Raw genomic sequence first — 24,176 nt, 5'->3', positions numbered from 1 at the left:
AAGATAGCCATGAGGAGGCATCCCACTGGTAACTGTATTCTTGCCAGCTAGTTATCAACTTTTGAAAGTGTTAGAGGAATTCGTCTTCTAAGTGCCAGCTTTCGATCTGGCATAGATGATCCACTTACGTGTAAAATAGTATCACCATTTGGTAAAGTGTCGGAACATGATGCTTTGCCCTCCTGAAATAGCTGGAGTAGCTTTTTGTGGGTACGTCCTATGATAAAGTCGGCTTTTTGTGACCTCAAGCCTTTCTCGGTGTCCATGAGAAGGGTAAATACTGGCGAATCTAGCGGCACAACTGCTCGGAACTCAAGGTTGGGTCTAATCGAGAAGCATCCAGCGCCCTTTGTGATGGTTAACGATGCTTGGACTGAGAAGTTCAGAATCCTGGTGTAGAATGTTTGTTTCTTGAACAATGAAATGATCCTTTTTTCCTGGGCCTGAACTTCGCATCCATGGTAATTAGCTGTACCACTACTCAAAGCCCCTCTGATTGAGTAGGTGGACCACTTGCAATTAGTGCATGAGCATCTCATTCGGGATGTTCTACGTTGGACTTGGCCTTTAGCCATAAAGCTGCCAGTGACTTCGTTGGAAGTTAGGTGACTGTCCAGAATTGACCGTAGTAAAGCCGGTTTCAGAACTTGACTTGCTCCATAATGAAGAAAGTTGGATTCCTTAGTACCAGTAGTGAGTAGTTGTTTCGTCATGACTTAAGAGCATTCTAAGCTGAGGCTTTATTCGTACCAGTTGCTCTAGATGCTGTTCAATCATATCTAATTTTTTGTTAAGACCAACACTGCCTTGGCCCAAACGATCCGCTGCTGCAAGAATGTGGTCTGTATTTGACGCGCTAGATGATGAGCTGCTGAGTACCAAATCCATCTGCCTTTGGTTGATAATCATCATAGAACTATATCCTACCCGTCAGCGAGAGGCTCATAGCCTTCGTTTTCTTGTCCACTTACATGTTCAGTATCTGCAAAGAGGTACTGAGGTTGGCTTGCAACCAGTTCATCGTTCCCATGAGTGTCATCAGCGTGTCACGTCTAAAGGGGTACAGCATCCGATTGATTTGAATATTGGATCCTAGTAGGTTGTGGGCTGGTCTGGTGATTTGGCATTTCTCGAGCATCTTTCTTAGCTTTTGCAGTCCATTCTCGCAACATATGATCGAATCTATCGCGACAGCTGTAGATTGAGCTGAAGGAGAGTTGGATAGTACATGTGCGTTAATGAGCACATTTTCCAGTGCCTTCAAGATCCCATCTAGGGACGATACTCGGCAGGCAACCTCGTCAATCTGCTCGTGAAATGTTTTGAATGGCCCATAGTAAGCAAGGAAACCCTGGCAAACAGTCAGGCCTAGTGAAACGACGCCTACTGCGCTCCCAGCCACGGAAAAGGGGTCAGTCATGGCAGAAGTTTCATAAAAACAATAGAGATGGTGATAGAGCATTCAAAGAAGACACTCTATCTACATAGATATTATGGACTTTTGAACGAGGAAGCGCTGATGGGGGTTAGGTCAGGCTGGATCCTAGCCGCCCAAGGCTGCTGTGTATGTTGCGGCTGTGTACATATGCCAAGCTGCTAACTGTTTCATATGGGGCAAATATTACTGCTATATCTTAGCATAGCTGAGAATAACACAACCATAAAAATCTGCAGAGCGAGGAACTGGATACTAGAGCATCACTGGTACAGCACTTCAGCATCCTGCTCCCCAATTACAACAAACAATCTGGGAACCATTTGGTCCAGGCTTCAATCCAAGCTAATAAAAATGACCTCTCAGGAGTTAGATAGGCTACACCGCCTTCTCAAGGAAGCTGAAGATTGACTGAAGCAAGCCGAAGAGTCTCAAACCAAAGAGCAACACCTACGACACGAAGAGCAACGCCAATGCGTATGGGAATGGCGTTGTGGAATTCCTAGAAACCATTATAGTTGGACTCGCCGCGGATATAAACAGGACGGAAGTATATAACACTGGAACCTTAACTCATTCGCACAGCCTGGTTGGAAGGAATAGCTACTGGGTCGTTGGAAGTCAAATGAATTGGCTCCATTGCCGCGAAAGGTTGACTGGTCTCCAACAAAGCCGTATCTGTTCCCTGTAACAACTCCCCAGTGCTGCTGGAAGAAGACACGTCAGCAGGACAGGGGTCGAACAGGGTCACTGGGTGCGCATTATTGACATTCAGGCTGTTCAGGTGAGCTTCAGGTGAACAGGGTGAAGATAAGGCGGCGACGGCGCTAGACCCCACGAATCAAAAAAACTGGGTGAACTCCGACATACAACAGCCGGGATTCGCTGGTGGTCACCCACCCAACTACTAACCGGCCGGCGTGTGGCTTAAACGCGGTCAATACCCGGGTGGGTGTCCTTGCTGGGTGATGGGGTGATGCCGCTTGAATGAGGTGGTGATTAGCATAAGTGCAGTTTAGAGGGGTGGTGCTGTCTGGAGAATACATCACCAGGCTGGAGCACTCATTGCACTTGGAGAAGGCATAACCCACTCGGCGCAAGATCAGCTGCCTTGATTGGAGGAAGGAATGAAATACAAAACACTGAGTGTTCCGCCATCAGTGCATAGCCACAGACTTTCCTCCTTTCGGAAAATGCTTGAATAAGCCTAGCCAGGCCTGTGTTTGTGCTGCCAGTTTCAGTTTGAAGCCTACCACATCTCTTTAAGCCAGAGTGCTCTAATAGCAGACCAGCATAGTGGTTAAGTTATCGCAGTGCGTATTGAAAACCTCTTCCTGTACTCTCCGCTTCCGCAACCGACAAATCACGGCTTATTGGAAGTGAAGGTGGAGGAGTCTGCTTCCCAGGTGTAGAGCTGCGAGTTCTCAGGTGATCCAGGTTTTGTGTACGTGGAGAGCTGTCGCGACCTTTATGCAGCGGCTGTATGTCGTTTTATATGCAGTTTATCTCCATGTCTGGAGAAGACGAAGAGTCTGCAATATCAGAGGCAGAACAAGTACACAGTGAACGTTTCACACAACGCCAAGCGTACTCATTGGCGGTCAATATGTCGTCGTCGTCTTGAACGTCGGGAGCCAGAAGAATCACCATCTTCTGGAGAGGAAGCCCTGGATTGCCCAACGGATGTTTGCATCGTCTGTTGCGGTTTGTCCCGTCGTTCGGCATCTAATCCACCTCCACCAGGCGGAAGATTCACTTCCGTCGCCATCTCATTGATTTTCATCGTACCCGTGCGCACGAGAGGATTAGCTGCACCTGGGCAGCCTGCTGCAATGTCCCTAAATTCACAGAGGCTACCTAATTTTTGGCCCACGCCGCTAACGTGCCCTCAGATGTCCAAATTAAATTAAAACTCCTCCCAAAGAGACCCTGCCAACTTGCAGCGATACTTCCTCTGCCGACAGCACAGACGCTTCTCTGGAATCATGTGGGCGGTCAGGCACTAACACTCCCGCTCCTCTGTCGATCCCGAGATGGCGAATATCGACCCACGCCTATTAGAACCCCACAAACCCACCGCTACGGAGCCTCCCCACTGCGTCGCTCAAAGAGATTGCGGTTTGAGTAATAGCGTGGGATGACGTCTAGTGCAGTCGTTGCCACCTATGCACAAAGCTCCGTTAAGTCAGCTGCTGGGATCCTTTGTCTTATAGAAAATATTTGTTGGCGTCTACCGTCTACCGGTGTACTATATAACTAGTCTCAGGTACCTGCCAAATGCACTTGTATTCTTAAGAGTTAGTCGTTCTTGAGTAGTATAAGGATGTATCGCAATAATTGGGAAGTGCCCTTGCATGCGTTATCGTAATCGAAGTCGGCTTCCTCCGCCGCCGATGCAATTACTTTATCTGCTTCCCAACGAAGTCCCTCAACGTCGACGGGCTTCACATCGGATCGAACCGTCCGTCTAGCTCCTCAGTACCAACAAATTGAAACTTCATGCCTCTGTATCAGCTCCTCGTTCCCAGAATAGGCCCAAGTCAATCTTACCTCGACCTTTCGGCTCGGCGCGCAGTTGCAATGGCCCGGTCTCCACGAGCCAGAATCTGCTCCATAAAGACCCGGCCAAATCCGGAGGAGCATCCTGTGACGAGCCAGACGAGGGGAGACGTTGTGTCTGATGCTGAGGGTCAAGATACATAGGGGGACACTATTATACGGGAATGGAATTGAGAAATATGTCCTCACGGAAGCTTTTTATGCGCTTGCTTCAAACGTTCCATCATAGGTTGCTGTATATCTGCCGTGACTCATTTTCTCTGACTCATATTATATTACTTATGGAAGAGGATTGTGTTAATTATCAGGCAAGGTAGATTGTTTGGACTTGATAACGAGGGTGCCGAGTGCCTGGGGTTATGTCCAAACAGTGCCAGAACAGATACGCATAGCCCATAATGCCGACAAATCTTATTTTCCTAGACAGGATGACATGTAAGCCACTTGCAGGATATACTTTCTTAAGGCCTGTAGAAACCTGAGCACTATACAGAACAAGGCTCCGTAATTAAGTATTAAATGGTCGTTGCTGACCTGGTTCCGGACTTGACAAACAGTATCTCCGGGACACAAAGACCATGGCCTGTCAAAGCTCACCAGTGGTAGTTACTACAAGCTCGGGTAGCACAATGATATCCCATATCACTACCTCCAAATTTCAGAAGACCCAACCATATGCTCTGCCACAGGAATTTCCACAGCGTGTTCCGACATCATGGGATTAAGACACTTCATTCCGATATTGTTAGCCACCCCCACCACCACCTCCAGGGGGAGGAGGAGGGGGACCACCACCGCCGCCGCCTGCACCAGACATCTGGGTAGAGAATAGTTAGATAGGGGTCTCTTTAGAAGGGGGTTGCTGAACGTACGATGTAGTTTAGGTAGATTGAAACGTGTAATAGAAGGATCGGGATGAGATAGATAGATGGGAGAGGCTTTGTCTTGCGGGTACTCGAAAGAGCGTTGTTCGGTAACTGCAGCTTCTGTGGACCTGCTATCAGGCGGGGATGGACTGAGTAGGGAGATATATACCTGCTGGGCACGGGTGCTGCTTGGACCACGCACACATCCTCTCAGCGTTTGAATGACTGGCGGGCTCTCTGCACTTGGTGTTTCTGGCACTGGGGTCGTCAGAAGCGGGGAACCCTGTCCTGCATCTTGAGTAGATATGTATGATGACGAGATGGAGCGGGCTGTGGATCAGCTGAGACATCCATCGAGGTGTATGGAAGTTTGCCCCATGCATCGAGGGGGGAAGATGGCTCCTGCATACCTCATTGGCGATTTATCTTAGGATACTGGCGAATGACATGATTGCGATCTATTCATTTATGGGAGAAGAACTGCATTCTATCATCACGGCGCAGAACGAGCTAGAATGAGTGTGGGCACAAGTTGTTTTGAGTCATGGCACTGGCACCACTGCAAGGACAGTATAGTTCGTTTTTGGCAAACGCAAAAACCAAGCATAGATTATATCGTGTTTCCAGCCACGAATCCTAATTCCGAAAACAGCCAAACCCCCTCGTTTTGGACCGATAAACCCTCCGCAGTTCCTCGAGCATCTTACGTCCATTGACACTCCCGAGCCCACTCACAGCATCGTACCCCTCCTCCGCCACAAAGTACGCGCAAGCAGGCATATCACCAGAATCATTATGCCCAAAGGTGACATCCCGATACACACCCCTGTTAATCTGATACAAGACGGTATTGAGAGGTCCAAACAGCACCCCTCCTTCTCCTCCCCCTCCCAAGGCGCTGGCTAGCGCAGCAAAAAGCCCCGCGTAAAGAGGCGTACTGCAACTCGTACCTATGAAATAATTCCGTTTGCCATCGACAATGAAGCCCCTAAACCCAACCATGCCAGCAATATCCGGAATGAAGCGCCCCCGGTCCACCGCTCCCCATTGCAGTCCGTCACCGCGCTAACCCCGCCACTCAGTTGGTAGGGAGGTGTAGCGAAGACCCGGCTCATCCCTCCCCCCGTGACGCCCAGATGGCCATCGATCGTAAACTGGCTGTCTGGGTTGTCTCGATCGCTCCATGCGTGTTCGGTGAACGAGCCTGAGGAGCGCACGTTGCCGACGACTGTCCCGCCTACGCAGGTCACCCAGGGGTCACTGCCCGGCCAGCCTACGTGTGGCTGTCCGTCAATGATGTTGTTGTTGGCGCCCCAGTCGCCGGAGATAGCGAAGACTGTGGTTCCGACTACGGCGAGGCGCTGGAAAAGGAAAGATAGGCTGTCACGGTATGTTTGCTCGTCGTACATTGTCCAGCTGATGGAGACGATGGTGGGACGCTTTTCCTTCCCCTGCGGGAATAACACGCGCGTCAGAAAAGCCAGCCAGCCCTGCTCGGTAAGATCACTGAAGTAGACGTTGACAGTGCACCCCTGTGCAATGGTGGCGGCGGTCATAATGTCCTGCGAGAGCTCCTGGGTTGGATTATCCGGATCGTTGCTGTACGTTTGGCCGCCCACAGTCAGCGAGACAGGGACAACGGTGGGTGCGCAGTTGTAGCCAATCGTCTGGTTGTTGAAATAAGTCGCGACATCGGCGGGGCTGTAGTTGCTCAGGGATTTGCCCTTCTCGTCATTGCCTTCACCGCTGAAAATGCCGATTGTTTGTTGGCTGGCGTCCACCCCAGCCGGGAAACCATACAGGGCCGCTAGCTCCGCCACCATCAGTCGTTGGGCGCTGGGCGGATCCCCCGAGCATCCGCCGGATGCGCCAAATGTGCGAGTATCAAGACCAAAAATGTGGATGACTTTGTCATGCAGCGCAGACGGCACGGAAATAGATCCTTCAAACCCAATGTATGTCTCCTCAGGGGGTTGGTTATCGTCGCGCCGCTTGCGAGCCGCGGGCCGCAACTGCCCTCGATAGTAGTACAGCTGCACATTAAAAACGGAGTGTATTTGGGATGTCTTTGCCTGGACTTCCACGGTCCCTGCACCGGTGTGTCTGCTCCGGATGGTCATGCCCCGGTCCTCAAAGAACGAAGCCACGCTCAATACATCATGTTCGGAGGAGCCATAAGTTCTTTCAAACTCTGCAGACGACAGGAACTGGCGCTCGGCAATGGGAATAGCCTGCCATTGGGTCAGGTCGGGCAGACCAGGGGCACCGGTTTGGGAACGGACAAGCACCGTAAAGGCAATTTCCTTGTCAGGCTCGACAGAATTGAGGCGTGAACTGCCGGGGGATGTGGCCGAGCTGAGCCATCGAGAGAGTACATTGCGTTGGTTGACTTAGCAAAAGTATACTGGAATTAGGGAAAGAGAATAGTATTGGACTTATAAGGCACCTCGGGCAGCAGTTCTTGTCAATTCAGGTTCATTCATGTGTGATACTCCTTCTTTACACCCGCATACGCATGCGCTGTGTCTGCGGACTTGATTTACTCGCTGCGCTATGCATATCTACCTGGCTCACTTCAATACTCCCAGTATCAGATCGTCTAAGCAGTACATAATCCACTTATTCGAGACCTCCTCCTCCTCCTCCTCCCCGCCTCCTCCGCCGCCTCCTCCTCCACCGCCACCACCGCCACCACCACCACCTTTGCCCTTTCTAGTAGACGTATTGTTGCACATCTAAGGCAGTTAGTAGAAGATCATCAGGGTCGTTTACAGCAGGACATATATGTCTCACTTCGAAGAACCCGGTTTGGACGATGGAAACGAATAAGCAAAGAATGCGTACGTGTGTCCTATTCACACGACCCCTTCTATTAGCGGTGGCATGTAAGTATCAGGAAAAGAGCGGCGCACTGGAAAATTTCTTGGTTACAGATGGAGCAGGGTAACTTCAGAGAAGGTTGTTCCGATCTCTGCCTCTTGCTCGAGGCGAGCAACGGTCCTCTATTTATCTCTCCATCGTTGAGTATGTCTCGTTCAGTTCGGCACTCGCAATGCTCTGGCTCTCAGAGTTCCGATGCTCGGAAAGAAAGTGACAGTCACGACCGATGGAGGATGGTGAGGGGTAAATGCTGAGTATCACAGGAGATTGTCACACAGGGTATCTGTTGTGTTGCCGTGCCATGCTTGCAGGCGAAGCGCAACTTTTGCTAACTTTCATGAGCTCTGATAGGATGCAGACTAGAGAGACAGGCGTAGATTGTGCTGTGGCTGGCTGGCTGGCGAAGGTGTTTGCTTCGCAGGCTCGCGCTAACTAAGCAGTGATACGACAGATGACAGCTCACAAGGTGGCTTGGTGTAAGTGAGCGTCATATACAGAGCCAAATAAATTGAGGAGGCAATAAGTGCTAGCTGCTACTGAGAGTGACCCTATGCAGAAAAGGAGAAAGAAGCGAAAGGCTATGGAGAGTTGAGGCCGAGTGTTGTGATATTATTATTTTGGGGGGTTGCATCCATGTTTGCCCAGTATGATAGGATAATAGGACTGCTGAGACACAGCTTGGCGACTACCGCCAGCCTGACAGATTGAGGCTTGCATAATGTGGGCCTAGATTCCGGAGATGTCCGGCGAGGCTGAAGTTGTGCCTTTCTGCGTCTATCTTGAGGGATTGTGGAGCGGACACTAACATGTTCAATCTTACCTTGTGCATCAGGACGGGCCGCTTTCTATAGCATCTGGTGGAGCTTACTCCCAGCCTTGCCAACCACAATATTCTGTTGCCCTAAGAAACTCGGCTGGCTCCTCTCACCGGTCGTTAGTATATCGGGTAATGACAAGGGGCTTGCATGGCTAGAGCCTTTATTCGTTCACACTTGGGCCAACCGTCGCACAGCTGGAAGGTCTAAGAGGAACGAAGTGAACGGGATAAGCTCTGCAACTTCGGCCGAGCCGTCAGCCAACCTAATAACATCGACAACAGAGGTTACCTGACATTCCCAAATATAAAGTATTCCGCATACATTGTGTCTATGCATCTAGGAGTAGCGATATCAGTAGCGGTCTGCTTAGTACCACAGGCCCCTCCTCCTAGACCAACCACCCCCTCCGCCTCCGCCTCCATAACCACCAGCCCTCCTCCGCCAAACAAGCCGCCGTTGATGAAAAGATCGGGCAGTATATATTAATGATAATTGCACACTCCTGCGAGTAGATTGGGGAGAAGATGCCGTCCTCATCAATCGTCCCCACCAGTTCTCCCCTGCCGTATCCACCTTGCACAGCTGACTTGCCAATAAAACGTAGAAATGAAGACGCCAGGTTGACTTTATCGGGCACTACGAGTAGTCCCTCGGGGACTTGCTCAAAATGAGCGCCTGGGAGGATCGTGGCGTCTGTGTCATAGTAAAGAACGCCCGGGCTAGGTTAACCAAATCAATCACTAAAAAGATTAAGAAACGCCGGGACGAAGACAAACTTACTCTCCCATTCAGAGGCATCCTTCTTAGTGGATCGAGTAACATAGTAGACACAGTTATCGCCCCCAACAAAGAAGAGATAAATGCTTGACGGCCCCTGGATAGCACAGAGCGGGCTCCCAGTTTGAGCTGTAACCTGCATGAGCATTATCTGCGCCGTCCAACGATTCGCGTCGCGCTGATGCTGCAGATCCACAAGAGCGCCACTGGGGTTCTGGAGGAAGACGTGGGCCCCGGATACCTGTGAGACACTGGCCATCTTACTCTGCTTATGCAGGACGATAGGCTCGGTCGTGCAGAGCGGGGGCTCAATCCAGGGCTCTTCCTCGGTGTGGGGCTGAAAACTATGGCAGTTGAGAATATCGCCGGGATTGGCGCTAAGAAGAAGGATCTGTTCAGTTAGGAGTTAGCGGTCTGCTGTTTTTTTCTGAGATGGTTAGGTCGGGTTGGCGATGACTGGAGGAAACGAAAAGGGAAGGGGTACCATGTCCGGTGTCACAACATATGTGGCTGGCGTACCCAGCTTGACGTCGGAGGTCGCGTACACTGGGTCGTCAGCATTGCCATCTTGACCCAAGACTTCTCGGTTAGCATCACTTGGTCGTCGCCGAAAGGGTAATGCGCTGTTCGAAATACTAGCATTTATATAACAGCTAAGGGCTGTATCTCTATCTTTCGTAGTCAATACTGCAAGGAAAACCAATGGGCATCATACCGTATCGGTGGTCTGGGCGGACTTTGAATGAGCATAGTTATATGACGTGGCTGGCACAGAACCAATTAATTTTGCATGGTAGTGTCACTTTGAGCCGCACCGGAAGCAAAATATGGGAGAGCTGAGTAATTCCCACTTGAGGTTGCAGTGCATGGCTGGCTGAGTGATGGTCACACGCAACCTCTGTCAAATTGTGGTCATCTGCAGAAGTATTTCGTGGTTTTCACATGTTATTCATGTTCCATTGAGCTAGTTGATTTTCGGTGATCCGCCGCATTCAATTCAGAACCCAAATATATCAACAATGAATACTTTAAACTCAGTTAAAATTCAATATTGGTGCAATAACTTGGTTATAAAAGTTGCCCGGGTCGATTAAAGCTGGGTGGTAATAAGTTAAAAAAAAAGCTAGGTAGCAGTAGGACTTTCCTAGCAAATCCTTACCTGACAGCTGAACATCCCTAAGCCTTCGCCTGGAGCCGAGCGGCCCGAGCCACCCGCTCATATTAGCTCTACTTAGATCTTTATGTCTATTGGTCCGAAGCGGGACTGTCCGACGCCCCACAGATGGTATGATGGTTCAGTAGACTTGGTTCTCCGCGCCATTGGCTATTTGAGTGACCTAGTGCAGGCAGGAATCACTCTTTGATTCGTTCGTCCACATCTCTGAACACACGGTGATATGAGAATTGGATAGGAATGGAGAGATTGTGCTCATTGTTTGCTCATGTGGTTCAGTATCCATAAAGCCAACTCAGAACTCTATAAGAAATCCTCCAGGACTTCCTCCAAACCCCATACCAAGGTCATTCGAAGATTGGGCCCCCTTTTAGTGTGAGCCGGATGGCTGAGTTGAGTAAAAAGAAGCCGCATGAGAGAAAGTACTCAACACCAGACCATCTCCAGTAAGGCTTAGAGCACCAATAGGCTTGGAGCCCTGCTAAACCTATCGCCCTGGGACACCTGGGTAGCCCATGGATCGAACGATCCGGTTGTAGTCGTCTGTGTTGATGTTTGCACCACCGTTGGTGGTTCGATAAGTCATGCCAGTGGCCTGATGATAACCGTAGCCGCTGCTGCCGCTGCCGCTGCCACCGCCGCCGCCGCCACCGCCGCTAGCGTTAACGGTACCATAGTTGTTACCGTAGATAGTGACATTTCCTCCACCACCACCTCCACCTCCACCTCCTCTGGAAGGCATTATAACTTGCGCGGTAACCGGAAGAGCTGGAACTGAGTGGAGACGAACGAGATGGAACCCGGAGGCAAGGAACTCAGAAGACGAGCAATAGAAAGACGGCGAGTTAACCCTTTATCTATCTAAACGTCAGACGTGAAGCGCGCAAAATAAGGAACTGCTGAGAACTATAACTGACTAAAAGATCGGTATTACCTACTTGTATTCAAGATCCGACACGCGGTGTTGATTAAGTTTCTGGCACTTCTTGCTTCAGTCGTTTCGGCCTCGGATGTCGAAGATTTCTGATACATATGAAGATATTAAAGAAAAAAAGGAGAAGAGTAAGACTTTATATATGTCTGAAACTGGCATAACGGAGAAAAGTGGTGAGAGATCACCACACAAATTCATTGGATTTGGTCACGCAGCTGATGACCTGTGCCGACCGCCTCGTCGGGCATCCCGGATAGTCAAAAGTGACAAAGGGCTGAAAGGTATGCAAGACTGCCTAGCAGTGACAGATCACCACGTCAGTCCTTTTGATTCAACCACTTGGAATGCCGCACACGCAGGAGATGACCAATACTGACAGCCTCGTCAGGGCCTTTCGGTAATTAAAGGCGAAGTTTGCAGCAGTCAGGCTGCTACTACCAACCCTCCCCGACGCAGCCGACGAAAACCAAATCCAAACACCCTGGCAGCAGTCGCAAGATCCCCCAAAAAGGTGTTATGCCAGCAGCACTCAGGGCAACGGCTTGGGCACCATCTTGGGCACCATCTCCTGTACCATTTCCTGTATCTTCTCCTCTACCTTCTCAGGTCTTCTCATTTAAGTCCTCAGTGATCCTGTGCAGCGCTAAGTCTGTTTTGGGACTCGGCCATCGTCTCAACACGCCTACTCCCTACTCAACTTGTATGCTGCGGCGTCGATGCTTCTCCCTGCAACGCCGCTTTTAGGGAAGCGGACAACCCTGCCTAATCCTACCGAAGCAAGATGAGGCAAGAAAGTGAGGCTAGAAGTAATCTGCTTTCCTCACATCGCGTTGGTGACGCCTAATCGATGTCTACATGCCTTGACAGTCAGCCTATGCACAGAGGGTCAAGATATGACAAGCAGTAAGCCTCGGCTTGATGCAGCTCTAATCAGTAGTTCTTTTACGTAGCACTTAACAAGGGTATTAATTATTTCGTCCACTAGATCCATACCAACTACCATGGTGTACGTATCTCCTAAGGCAATAAAGAAAATCCAGAGGCGAGCAGGGCAATCAGCTGCCCATTTATCTTAGAAGGCATCATGGAGCTGCATCTACCTACGTTGTTTGTTTTTCGGTCCGATATTGACTTAACTGTTCCAATAGTAGCTGTATCATAGCCTTGTGTTAAGTCGATTGGCCCATACCAATTTGTGGCTTTTAGTACACATATATCTCTTGGGGCCGGTACGTTGCTGTAAACAGTAGAAGAGGGGAAGCCAGTCATCACAAGCCAACTAATAATATTTCTGTAAAGAATGTGAACAACCTTCAACCAGCAGAAATCTCACCCTTATATAAAACAGCCTACCCTGTGGTTGTTACTTACGGCTTTGATTAGCTTTAAATGCACCTTGTCGTTGTAACTAAGCGACTGTTATTATTACTTTGCCTTTCCCCAGGTTTCGATCCTCAACTCTTGATTTCTAGGGATCAGACACCCTACAGTACTTGCCATACAATTTCTACGATTCAACTCTCCTAGGGGTCAATAATATTGGCCTCCTGCTCAAAAAAGTCTTTAAACTATAACCTTATAGTACTTAAAGGACAGGCCCGCAATATACAACAGAGCCCTACTTGAGGTTAGTTTTTAATGTTTGAAGACGGCGAAGTAAAATTATAACTTCGATATAGATATTAAATTACTTCCTCCAGTCATAGATAAAGGTAATCAATATCACTCTTTGCGTTTCGGAACTATTACTTTGGTTCTATGTACATTCAATCTAACTTTTCGTAGATGACGAATTCAGCTGAGTCCCATAATAGCCATAACAGTGGTGGGGACGGAGGAGATGGGAGACGATACGGAGGTGGTGGAGGTGGTCCATACGGTGGTGGAGGGGGTGGTCAATACGGAGGAGGAGGAGGTGGTGGTCCACACGGTGGTGGTGGAGGAGGTGGTCAATACGGAGGAGGAGGAGGTGGTGAATACGGAGGAGGAGGAGGTGGTGGTCCACACGGTGGTGGTGGAGGAGGTGGTCAATACGGAGGAGGCGGAGGTGGTCCATACGGTGGTGGAGGAGGTGGTCAATACGGTGGTGGAGGAGGTGGTCAATACGGAGGAGGCGGAGGTGGTCCATACGGTGGTGGAGGTGGTGGTCCATACGGTGGTGGAGGAGGTGGTCAATACGGAGGAGGCGGAGGTGGTCCATACGGTGGTGGAGGTGGTGGTCCACACGGTGGTGGTGGAGGAGGTGGTCAATACGGAGGAGGCGGAGGTGGTCCATACGGTGGTGGAGGTGGTGGTCCACACGGTGGTGGTGGTGGGGGCGGCGGCGGCAGCGGAGGTTGTTGAAGTAGGTTCAAAGGTATGAAGTTGTTGTTCTCATTATGAGGAGCAGGTGGACTGCATATATACTCTGTATACATGTACAGAGTACTATGAGTATACACACAGACCCACATTTCGTTCAAAACCTCACAGCCACCATGATATTCAACAGAGGTCGCGATTTATCTGAGGTGTCAGACTATGAACACAAGGCAGAAATTCTGCCGCCGCTAGTCCTAATTGGAATCATAGTGCACTGCCTAAAGGGCTACATAATCCTGCACACCGCTTTCACATACAGTGCCAGATCCTGAGACTGTGTGTGCGTCTGAGAAACTGGTCTGATCCCTAACTAACCAGTCATGGACTACAGGTTGAGTAAGCTCCCGTATATACTGGGCGTTCTGCATCCTGAAACCATGGATAGTGTAAGGTTCTTGGTCTAGCTGCTGCTGGAGACTGACCGAGGAGAGGAGGCGGAATTGTTGCTCAGAGATTCCGTTGATTAACAGGTGGCACTGATTGGAGGAAACAACACCGACTTGCTACAGTGTATGAGCAGCTTTGCGATGTGATGGTGGAGCATGGTGCACGGACGCTGCGCCTGATATGGCCAAGCGAGCAGGAGAGACTAGAAGCCACTATTGTTGTAATTCAGAGTGTTGTGATTCAGAGGAAGGTTGATCGTTGTTATGCTCATCTGAAAACATGAGGGTTTATATACAAGTTGAATATCAGATTGATTACCAATCAAACTGATTCAATACAGAATGAATTCCGTATACGAAGCTCTATTGTCTACTTAATCGAGCCTCGATCCACAACAACTATCAACGGGCAGAAATTTGGCCGAGGTGCTAGAGACACTCGGTGCATTCGCAGAAGCAGAAGATCTGAGTCGGCAGGCGTATTAGGGACAAGTTAGGATGCTAGGTCTTGAATAAGCGACAATAGCTAGCATGGCGGACCTGGTCAATGTGCTGACGTGGGGGCAGGAAAAGTGCTTCAAGCAACAGAACTAAGCATTTCTCTGGTCGATGTGAAGCGGAAGCTGTTGGGTCCCCATGACACCACTCGACGCTATGGAATATGTTTACGCTTGGAGCGCTCTACGAGCGTCAGAGAAAGTTCTGTACTGCACGGGATGCATACAACACCAGCAAAATCGACATTCTCAGATTATTTGTGATCCGCAAACTGGACCAGTGTCTCTTGGGCATGATTTTTAGAGATTAAAATATTTCTTTCCACTATCGGACGCGAAGGTGCTAGATTATTTAACAAGTTAGTTGGTTTACCGGAAAAAAAGTGAATTTGTTTCTGACACTGTCAAGGCTTAAGAGATATGAGAGAAATTAGTCCATTGACACTTACACATATTGCAAGCCAAAATTAACCGCAAGCCTCGGCCTAGAACCCAAAGATCAGAACATGTCCGGGCGCGCAGGCTAGCGCTAAGGCTAACCACGACCGTGCTTCAACCGAACGAGTTGGGCGGTACTCGCGCGGCAGCCACAGCCAGTTCTGCGAATTCCGCGTGACCCAGACGTCGCCGGAACGGACACCGTAGCCTCGGTATTGAGATTTCGGCCGCTCCTGAGCGCCATGTGGCCCTCGGGACTTCAGAGGGAGAGCCTCTCTAAGAGTTGTTTTAGAAATTGTCGGCAAGTCAAGAGCGACACTTCCAATTTCGGTATAGAGAGATGAGCCGGTAAGATCAAAGGAGAGATCGAAGATAACCGTGTCAATGTTGAGCGTCTGTAGGCAGGCGCCGCTATGCACGTCCCAAATCTTGACATTCCTGTCGGATGACGCAGAAGCAAGGCGGCTGCTGTCGTGCGAGAACGCTACAGAGTTGACGGAGGAGCCATGGCCCTTAAGCGACTGCAGGAAGGCGCCACTATGCGCGTCCCAGGTCTTGACAGTCATGTCGTCCGGTGCCGAAGCGAGGCGGCTAAGTCTCCCTATCTCTGACCTCATGTGCTACAAATTTGACGACGGTTACTTAGTGGAAGGGATTCTGGGATTCTGTTGAGCCTGGTTGCTTGGATGGATCCCAGTTGATCGATATGATCAGAACAGGTTCGTATCCTTAGAAGCATCGTACACGAAGCCCTATTGACGGTCATGCAGTGCTAGCGCCTCGGGCTTGTCAAGATAACGATTGGGTGGAATTCTGACCAGGATGCGGAAGTTGACGAAAGCTTAGCGCCGCAGTTGCCGCCAACCAAGACTCCTCACAGACAGGCTTCGGGAACAGAGAAAAGGTAATTATGTGTCGCCGAACATGACTAGGCCCTCCATGCCAAGATCTGGTGAATTCCAATATACAACAGCCGGAGTTCGATGGTGGTCACCCACCGAACTACTAACCAGCTAGTATGTGGCTTCAATGCATTGGTGGACGCTGCTGTTATATGATACAAGTTTTAGGCAAATGGCCTTAGTTAAGCTTAGGTAAGTGCAGAATATACAGGGTGAGGTATGTAATAAGATGCATCATGAGACAAATCGAATGATACGTACATAGTTCCAGCAGGCAGGAGAGGTTAAACAATTGCATCAGTTCTGCAATCACGGTGCTGCTCATTATGAATGTTGTATGGTAAGGGCGGAGCACACACAGTCAATGGGTCCCTAAAGACTAGCCGCCCTCGCGTATATGCACGTCTGTCACATTCGGAGATTCCAGTCACAAACATACTCATGTTGATACGTCGCCGCTGCTGCCATGTAGGCAGTAGAAAGCCTGATAGTGTCGAATTAATTTTGCATCTTCTGTAACCAGTGCCAGTGCCTTTCAACGTATCTCCACAATTACTGACTTCCAACCTTCATTTCATAGTGGCCGTGCTGATCTTGCCCCATCTTCTGGACATTCCCGCCCGTCGTGTTGAAGGTCATGTTGTTATTCTGCTTGTGTTAGCAACGCAAGCATAGATTAACGTTAGACAAAAAGGGGTTCCGATGATGCCTTCCACTTACATTTTGCTCGAAATTCTGAACTGCAGTCTTTAGAACTGGGTCGCGTTCGGAAGCGAGCCTCAACTCTTTCATGACCTCAAGGAGCTCCGCTAACTCAGTCTTGCCGAGCTCGTCCTGCTCGTTTGCAGGCGGGGTGTAAATCTTGTACAGCTCATCGATATGGTCGTTGATTTTCTGGATCAGGTCCTCGAGATGCCTCTCCTTGTAAATGGCGAACTTGACACGCTGCGGGACTGAGACATTGTTTCTACGCCCGTCAACGATGTCCTGCATTTTCTTATGAAGGTAGCGGTGCATAGGGTTCCAATTCATGCCAATAGGGGCGAACGGGCTGATCTCGTTCTCTTTGACGCAGGGGTCATTGTCATTCTTGCCGTTGCGTTCGCGGTGACAGAGCTTCTGGCACTCTTCGAAGATGGCCGCAACAGTACGGAACGTCCGGATCGCTTGCTTCTCCTGGTCCTCGTCGAGCCTGAATGAGCCCGAACTCTTTAGCGACTCCTCGTCTTTAATTCGCCAGCCTGTAAGGCCGGCCGCCTTGCCCCAGCGCGTTAGCCTTAGTTGCGCATCGTCAAGTTTCACGAGTAGCGATTGCAGCCGCGGAGCCGTCTGCTTAGCGACAAGGACATAGTCGAACCACGTTATAGACGCGTTGAAGAGGCTGGCTAGCCCAGACGCCGCTCCAATTCCTTCTACGACGACTGTCATATCGACTTGTGTGAGTGTCAGCGTTAAAAGCTCAAGACAGATTCCTGGTTATCGGAAGCTTGACACGGACACCTGCGCATACTTCGCGGGGGCATGCAGGACGTATTTGTACCAAACGAACGGGGCGTAAATGCGCCTGGCAAACATTGGATGATTGCAGAAACCGGAGTCGCCGGAGATGCAGAAGTGCTGCATACCTGTGGCTGAAAAGCCACCAGTGCAACTACCTTTCGGGAAATACTCGCCTGTACTCCGAAGAGCTCCAATGTGGTGGCCAGTGATTTGCACAAGTGCGGAGGCATGACGTGGCAATACGATGCGATTCGTCGAGATGGATGAGGGCTCCTTTACCCCACCCTACTTCCAAAGGCAATAATAAGCGATAATTCAGGCAACGACCTGATATCTGCATGACTTAACGCTAGAGCATCACCTGCCGCGGAGATGCAATAGAACCCTGTAGGGCCCTCACGGGACCAACCCTGCCATCTGCGGCGGCTTTGAACCCTATAACTAGCCCTATTCTCAAATCAAGGGCAGGCCACCATGAGATAGATCTAGGTCTGCCTCACGACGGCTTGCTCTAATTGTATGGAGCTTACCGAACTGGTCTGCTAGGACTGCCGCGTTGGAGAGCGATTGTTGCATACGCACGACTCATCATGGAGCAGACCAACTTAGCATCGTCTGACTCGTTCCCCGCAATGAATGGTCAGCAGTTCTACAACCGAGAGGGAATAATCCAGTTTCAAGGGATGGCGAAAGATTCGTAAGAAGACATCGACGACTATACTACTTCAAGAGGCCGTACTAACATAATATATTCCAAGCATCTTCAATATGTATGTTGGAGGTACGTCTGATTACAAATCATATTCTCAAGCGGTTCTAAGTCTGATGTAAACCGTTTAACATCCAGACGGACAAAGCAAGGATCGCTGCCTGGAGTATATAGCAGTGACTGACCCGCGCGACGTCAAGACGGGTATCCATCAGACAAGAGGCGCCGTCCTCAAGGAGTCATACGGTTGGATCCTCGACCACCGCGAGTTCCAACGTTGGCGCGACAACGAAGACAGGCAGTTGCTTTGGATCAAGGGGGATCCTGGCAAGGGCAAGACTATGCTGCTCTGCGGTATAATTGAGCAGCTCCTTCCGGCCACAAGGTTGGCAGGCGTCCAGTCCGAGACCCTTTTATCCTACTTCTTCTGCCAAGCGACTGTCCCCAAGCTCAGTAACGCTCGAGATGTCCTGCGCGGTCTGATCTACATGATCATAAATCAACAGCCGTCATTACTCTCACACGTGCGGGACAGATTCAAGGACACAGGGGAGCCGCATTTTGGGGATACAGAAGCTTGGGCTGCGTTGTGCAACATCCTCCTGAGTATCCTGCGTGATCCGAGACTGAAGAAGATCTATGTAATAATCGATGCTCTCGACGAGTGCGGGCAGGACCAAGACCAGCTCTTAAAGTTCGTTCTCCAGGAAGCGAAGGTGCCGCGCGTCAAGTGGATTATTTCTAGCCGGAACAACATTGAACAGCGTATACGGCTGGAAACTTCGCAATCGATCCTCGGCCTGGAACAGCAGGAGAACGGAGATTCTGTATCTCAGGCTATCAAAGCTTATATTACCAACAGGACATCACGAATCGAATCTCTGAAAGACGACAGTTCACTGCAGGAGCATGTTCGACGGGTCCTCCACAAGAAAGCCGAGGGAACGTTCCTCTGGGTAGCTCTCGTTGTCCAAGAGCTCGAAAACGTCGACAGCTGGAAAGTGCGGCAGGTGGTCGACAACGTACCAAAAGGTCTTGATGATCTGTATGCGCGGATGATAGACCAGATTGAACGACCTGGGAACACGGACACAGAGTACTGTCGGCTGGTCCTCTCAGCGGCTACGCTGGCATACCGCCCGCTTCAGCTGCTTGAGCTAGGCGCAGTATCTGGACTTCCAGACGCGATTTCCAGTAGCGTCAGAAACATCCGGAAGATTGTCAAGAAGAGCGGCTCCTTCCTCACAGTTCGCGACGAAACAATCGACTTCGTGCATCAGTCTGCCAAGGACTATCTGATAGGGAAGGCCGCCTCAACCATCTTTCCTTCTGGGTCTGCAGCTGCCCACCGTGGCATCTTCACACAGTCACTGCAGGTCATGGAAAAGACGCTACGGCGCGATATGTACGACCTGCGCGCCCTTGGAACCCCAATAGAGCAGGCCAAAAAGCCTGAGCGAGATCCATTAGGGGCTGCACATTACTCATGTGTCTACTGGGTTGACCACCTGGAAGAGAGCGGCCAGGTGGACGGAGGAGGAATCCCTCTGTTTGCAAATCTCGGCGCTTTACCTCGGGTAAGTCGGTTTATACAGCGCTTCAAGCCGTTTCTAACATTATTGTCAGGGGAGAGCAATGACATATGGACTACACGAGGATCTCCAGGATGGCGGCGCCGTCGATGTGTTTCTCCGAGACCGATATCTCTACTGGCTCGAGGCACTTAGCCTTCTCCGAAGCATGACGGAGGGGATCATGTCGATACAGAAACTCGAGCGCTTGCTACAGGTACATTTTAGCTATCACCTCTAAGTACCGTCCTAATGTCACGATAGGGACGATCAGGAGCGTCTGGATTGAGCGATCTAGTCCGGGATGCGCGCCGATTCATCCTATACCACAGAGGAGCTATCGAGAACAGCCCCCTCCAGACGTACGGTTCAGCACTTGTATTCAGCCCATCCCGCAGTATCATAAGGGGACTATTCCAGCACGAGATACCAGAATGGATCACGACCAAGCCAAGGATGGCAGACGATTGGGATGCGCATAGTGGCGCCTGCCTGCAGACGCTCGAGGGCCATCGCTCCTCCGTCAGCTCTGTAGCATTCTCGCGCGATAGTAGCCGCCTCGCTTCGGCGTCTTACAAGACTGTCAAGATCTGGGACGCTCATAGCGGCGCCTACCTGCAGACACTCAAGGGCCATGGCTCCTCCGTCAACTCGGTAGTGTTCTCACACGATAGTAGCCGCCTCGCTTCGGCGTCGAACGATATGACTGCCAAGATCTGGGACGCTCATAGCGGCGCCTGCCTGCAGATGCTCGAGGGCCATAAACAATTGATCTTCTCGGTAGCGTTCTCGCACGATAGCCGCTGCCTCGCTTCAGCGTCTTACGACAATACTGTCAAGATCTGGGACGCACATAGCGGCGCCTGCCTGCAATCGCTTATGGGCCATGAAGAGAGCGTCAACTCTGTAGCATTCTCACACGATAGTAGCCGCCTCGTTTCGGCGTCATCCGACAAGACTGTCAAGATCTGGGACGCTCATAGCGGCGCCTGCCTGCAATCGCTTATGGGTCATGAAGAGAGTGTCTACTCTGTAGCGTTCTCACACGATAGTAGCCGCCTCGCTTCGGCGTCTTACGACAATACTGTCAAGATCTGGGACGCGCATAGCGGCGCCTGCCTGCACACGCTCAAGGGCCATGGCTCCTCCGTCAACTCAGTAGTGTTCTCACATGATAGTAGCCGCCTCGCTTCGGCGTCGAACGATATGACTGTCAAGATCTGGGACGCTCATAGCGGCACCTGCCTGCAGACGCTTAGCCATAGCCATTGCGACTACGTCAAAGCTGTAGCGTTCTCGCGCGATAGTAGCCGCCTCGCTTCGGCGTCGATCTATGGGAAAGTCAAGATCTGGGACGCGCATAGCGGCGCCTGCCTGCAGTCGCTCAAGAGCCATGATGGACAGGTCAACTCTGTAGCGTTCTCGCACGATAGTAGCCGCCTCGCTTCGGCGTCTTATGACAATACTGTCAAGATCTGGGACGCGCATAGCGGCGCCTGCATGCACACGCTTAAGGGCCATGGCTCCTCCGTCAACTCGGTAGTGTTCTCACACAATAGTAGCCGCCTCGCTTCGGCGTCGAACGATATGACTGTCAAGATCTGGGACATGCATAGCGGCGCCTGCCTGCAGACGCTCGGGGGCCATCAAGGGAGTGTCAACTCTGTAGCATTCTCACATGATAGTGGCCGCCTCGCTTCGGCATCGGACGACAAGACTGTCAAGATCTGGGACGCTCATAGCGGCGCCTGCCTGCAGACGCTCAAGGGCCATGGCTCCTCCGTCAACTCGGTAGTGTTCTCACACGATAGTAGCCGCCTCGCTTCGGCGTCGAACGATATGACTGTCAAGATCTGGGACGCGCATAGCGGCGCCTGCCTGCAGACGCTCGAGCGCCATGGCTTCACGGTAGCGTTCTCACATGATAGCAGCCGCCTCATTTCGGCGTCTTACGACAATACTCTCAAGATCTGGGACGCTCATAGTGACGCCTGCCTGCAGACGCTTGAGGGCCATTGCTCCTCCATCAATTCTGTAGCATTCTCACATGATAGCCGCCGCCTCGCGTCGGCGTCTTACGACAAGACTGTTAAGATCTGGGACGCGCATAGCGGCGCCTGCCTGCAGTCGCTCAAGAGCCATGATGGACAGGTCAACTCTGTAGCGTTCTCACATGATAGTAGCCGCCTCGCTTCGGCGTCGGATGACACTACTGTCAAGATCTGGGACGCTCATAGCGACGCCTGCCTGCAGACACACGAGGGCCATGGCTCCTCCGTCAAATCGGTAGTGTTCTCACATGATAATAGCCGCCTCGCTTCTGTGTCTTACGACGGGACTGTCAATATCTGGGACGCGCATAGCGGCGCCTGCCTGCAGTCGCTCAAGGGCCATGATGTAGCGTTCTCACACGATAGCAGCTGCCTCGCTTCGGCATCGGACGACAAGACTGTCAAGATCTGGGACGCTCATAGCGGCGCCTGCCTGCAGACGCTTGAGGGCCATGGCTCCTCCGTCAAATCGGTAGTGTTCTCACATGACAATAGCCGCCTCGCTTCTGTGTCATCCGACAGCGCTGTCAAGATCTGGGACGCGCATAGCGGCGCCTGCCTGCAGACGCTCGAGAGCCATGACAAATCTGTCGAATCGGTAGCGTTCTCATACGATAGTAGCCGCCTCGCATCTGTGTCATCCAACATCGCTGTCAAGATCTGGGACGCTCGTAGCGGCGCCTGCCTGCAGTCGTGCGAGGGCAAGGGGCCCCATCGGTCGGTGTCGGTAGTGTTTGCTCATGATAGCAGCCGCCTCGCTGTGTCATCCCCGATAGACAAGGCCATCACGATCTGGGACGCGCATAGCTGCGACCGCCTGCAGTTTCTCCAGGGCCATGATCAAGGGATCAACTCGGTAGCGTTCTCGCACGACAGCAGCCGCCTTGCTTCTGCGTCATCCGACAGGAATGTCAAGATTTGGGACGTGCATAGCGGCGCCTGCCTACAGACGCTCAACATTGGCACGGTCGTCTACAATCTCTCCTATGATCTTACCGACTCATCTCTCTACACTGCCGTCGGAATTGTCGCTCTTGACTCGCCGACAATTTCTAATACAACTCTTACAAAGGCTCTTGCTGTGAAGACTCAAGGGCGTCATGACGCTCAGGAGCCGCTAACGCCTCAGTACCGAGGCTACGGTGTCCGCAATGTCTGGATCACACGGAATTCGCAGAATTGGCTGTGGCTGCCGCGCGAGTACCGCCCGACTCGTTCGGCTGTAGCACGGTCGGGGTTAGCCTTAGCCCTCGCTTGTGCGTCCGGACGCGTGGTGATCTTTGGGTTCTCGGACGAGGCTCGCGATTAACTTTGTGCGGCGTCCAATACGTGTAACTGTCAATGGACTAATAATATATTTTTTCTCTCCTCTCTTAGGTCTCGACAGGGAGAGAAACAATTTAATTTTTTTCTGGTAGACAAACTAAGCTGTCCCGAATAATCTAGCACCTTCCGTCCAATAGTGGGCGGCGTCAGAGGTGGACGGCTAGTCGATCACAGTAATTTGAAGCATATGATTGAGGGTGCAAAACTCCAGTGTGCACGTCTGCACTCATCAGATGAGGGTAAGTGGCCTCTGCCACGGGGACGCGGTTCACCACTGCCGGATTCCGCTGGTCGTTGAAGGTTGACTCGAGATACAGACTTTTCCGAGGTGCACATGTCGTAATGCCGGGTCTGAGAAAGGTTGTGAGAGCGGCAGGAGCCAGGTGCGATTGCGAGTAGTAGCCGAGGAGATGGAGACGCTGGCCCAGTAGGAGTGGTGATGCTGAAGGGCTGCTCGTGAGTCCATCTGGCTTATACCGGCATCAGTAAGGTCCATCGTAAGTACCGTTCCCAGGGCCGCGGCCATTCACTCTGCTGACCGGCATTTTACCGGCTCTGTGTGGCTCCTGCCCGTACCTCCGCGCTTGACGGTTACGAAAAGAGATCGTTCCAGTGAGCTTCTGCGAATGTAGCAAATTATGATTATACCACTGGGCATAGATAACGGGCTCAAAACTTTAGCTGTGATAATTATGGACGGATGCTAGAGCCGTAGACAAGAAGGCTTTAGAACGGCTCCGCCCAAAGGCGCATGTACTAAACTTATCAGAGTCACATGGCCGGCATTCGCATCTCACTCGCCGCTTCTCTCTCTCAAAATTGTTGAGCTTTTTGGAGTCATGTCACGGACCCGGTCTGCTCCCGTTTACTTTTCTGATCATGGGATAGGGCTGGAGAGGTGGCCTCCTTATTTGGACTTTGCTCGCTCAAAATCGACCTGTTCTCCGCCCCAAGTAGACGAGATTACGCGGCCAACAAGGCTTGACCGCCCT

General features: G+C 51.1%; 10 protein-coding genes across 10 annotated transcripts; 3 read left to right on the top strand and 7 right to left on the bottom strand.

Annotated features, from left to right (window-relative positions):
* Nucleotides 1-47: 47 nt before the first annotated feature.
* P174DRAFT_368457 (uncharacterized protein) lies at nucleotides 48-1,420 on the bottom strand (the record flags this gene model as incomplete). The annotated part of the gene is made up of 3 exons (XM_024822227.1): nucleotides 48-715; nucleotides 804-916; nucleotides 972-1,420. The coding sequence occupies 3 exons, from the start codon at nucleotides 1,418-1,420 to the stop codon at nucleotides 48-50; spliced, it is 1,230 nt and encodes a 409-aa protein (XP_024683733.1).
* A 2,313-nt stretch (nucleotides 1,421-3,733) lies between these two features.
* P174DRAFT_419101 (uncharacterized protein) lies at nucleotides 3,734-4,136 on the bottom strand (the record flags this gene model as incomplete). The annotated part of the gene is made up of 2 exons (XM_024824761.1): nucleotides 3,734-3,909; nucleotides 3,986-4,136. 2 exons carry the CDS (start codon nucleotides 4,134-4,136, stop codon nucleotides 3,734-3,736), a joined length of 327 nt encoding a protein of 108 aa, XP_024683732.1.
* Nucleotides 4,137-5,496: 1,360 nt separating this feature from the next.
* On the bottom strand, nucleotides 5,497-7,237 carry P174DRAFT_510970 (S53 family peptidase; the record flags this gene model as incomplete). Its single annotated transcript, XM_024831736.1, has 3 exons — nucleotides 5,497-5,900; nucleotides 5,939-7,172; nucleotides 7,196-7,237. 3 exons carry the CDS (start codon nucleotides 7,235-7,237, stop codon nucleotides 5,497-5,499), a joined length of 1,680 nt encoding a protein of 559 aa, XP_024683731.1.
* Nucleotides 7,238-9,044: 1,807 nt separating this feature from the next.
* On the bottom strand, nucleotides 9,045-10,132 carry P174DRAFT_126591 (uncharacterized protein). The gene is made up of 4 exons (XM_024821084.1): nucleotides 9,976-10,132; nucleotides 9,820-9,902; nucleotides 9,339-9,726; nucleotides 9,045-9,277 (listed from the first exon to the last, which is right to left on the bottom strand). The coding sequence occupies exons 2-4, from the start codon at nucleotides 9,820-9,822 to the stop codon at nucleotides 9,195-9,197; spliced, it is 474 nt and encodes a 157-aa protein (XP_024683730.1). The 5' UTR covers nucleotides 9,823-9,902; nucleotides 9,976-10,132; the 3' UTR covers nucleotides 9,045-9,194.
* Nucleotides 10,133-11,385: 1,253 nt separating this feature from the next.
* P174DRAFT_126604 (uncharacterized protein) lies at nucleotides 11,386-12,202 on the top strand. The gene is made up of 2 exons (XM_024821085.1): nucleotides 11,386-11,759; nucleotides 11,832-12,202. The coding sequence occupies exons 1-2, from the start codon at nucleotides 11,520-11,522 to the stop codon at nucleotides 12,072-12,074; spliced, it is 483 nt and encodes a 160-aa protein (XP_024683729.1). The 5' UTR covers nucleotides 11,386-11,519; the 3' UTR covers nucleotides 12,075-12,202.
* A 600-nt stretch (nucleotides 12,203-12,802) lies between these two features.
* P174DRAFT_126424 (uncharacterized protein) lies at nucleotides 12,803-13,995 on the top strand. The gene is made up of 2 exons (XM_024821083.1): nucleotides 12,803-13,070; nucleotides 13,123-13,995. Exon 2 carries the CDS (start codon nucleotides 13,229-13,231, stop codon nucleotides 13,784-13,786), a length of 558 nt encoding a protein of 185 aa, XP_024683728.1. The 5' UTR covers nucleotides 12,803-13,070; nucleotides 13,123-13,228; the 3' UTR covers nucleotides 13,787-13,995.
* A 1,177-nt stretch (nucleotides 13,996-15,172) lies between these two features.
* On the bottom strand, nucleotides 15,173-15,788 carry P174DRAFT_386388 (WD40 repeat domain-containing protein; the record flags this gene model as incomplete). The annotated part of the gene is made up of 2 exons (XM_024823297.1): nucleotides 15,443-15,788; nucleotides 15,173-15,358 (listed from the first exon to the last, which is right to left on the bottom strand). Exons 1-2 carry the CDS (start codon nucleotides 15,740-15,742, stop codon nucleotides 15,173-15,175), a joined length of 486 nt encoding a protein of 161 aa, XP_024683727.1. The 5' UTR covers nucleotides 15,743-15,788.
* An 827-nt stretch (nucleotides 15,789-16,615) lies between these two features.
* P174DRAFT_126413 (uncharacterized protein) lies at nucleotides 16,616-17,600 on the bottom strand. Its single transcript, XM_024821082.1, has one exon. The coding sequence runs from the start codon at nucleotides 17,453-17,455 to the stop codon at nucleotides 16,685-16,687; it is 771 nt and encodes a 256-aa protein (XP_024683726.1). The 5' UTR covers nucleotides 17,456-17,600; the 3' UTR covers nucleotides 16,616-16,684.
* A 576-nt stretch (nucleotides 17,601-18,176) lies between these two features.
* P174DRAFT_502556 (uncharacterized protein) lies at nucleotides 18,177-23,249 on the top strand. The gene is made up of 5 exons (XM_024831098.1): nucleotides 18,177-18,224; nucleotides 18,286-18,308; nucleotides 18,375-19,813; nucleotides 19,863-20,024; nucleotides 20,072-23,249. The coding sequence occupies exons 1-5, from the start codon at nucleotides 18,211-18,213 to the stop codon at nucleotides 23,165-23,167; spliced, it is 4,734 nt and encodes a 1,577-aa protein (XP_024683725.1). The 5' UTR covers nucleotides 18,177-18,210; the 3' UTR covers nucleotides 23,168-23,249.
* Nucleotides 23,250-23,330: 81 nt separating this feature from the next.
* P174DRAFT_449620 (uncharacterized protein) lies at nucleotides 23,331-23,851 on the bottom strand (the record flags this gene model as incomplete). Its single annotated transcript, XM_024828860.1, has 2 exons — nucleotides 23,690-23,851; nucleotides 23,331-23,650 (listed from the first exon to the last, which is right to left on the bottom strand). The coding sequence occupies exons 1-2, from the start codon at nucleotides 23,727-23,729 to the stop codon at nucleotides 23,331-23,333; spliced, it is 360 nt and encodes a 119-aa protein (XP_024683724.1). The 5' UTR covers nucleotides 23,730-23,851.
* Between the last annotated feature and the right edge of the window lie 325 nt (nucleotides 23,852-24,176).

Source organism: Aspergillus novofumigatus (genome assembly GCF_002847465.1).
Source record: "Aspergillus novofumigatus IBT 16806 chromosome Unknown P174scaffold_3, whole genome shotgun sequence".
Taxonomy (NCBI): domain Eukaryota; kingdom Fungi; phylum Ascomycota; class Eurotiomycetes; order Eurotiales; family Aspergillaceae; genus Aspergillus; species Aspergillus novofumigatus.
Note: the sequence above shows the minus strand (reverse complement) of the source record. Positions and strands in the feature narration are given on the sequence as shown.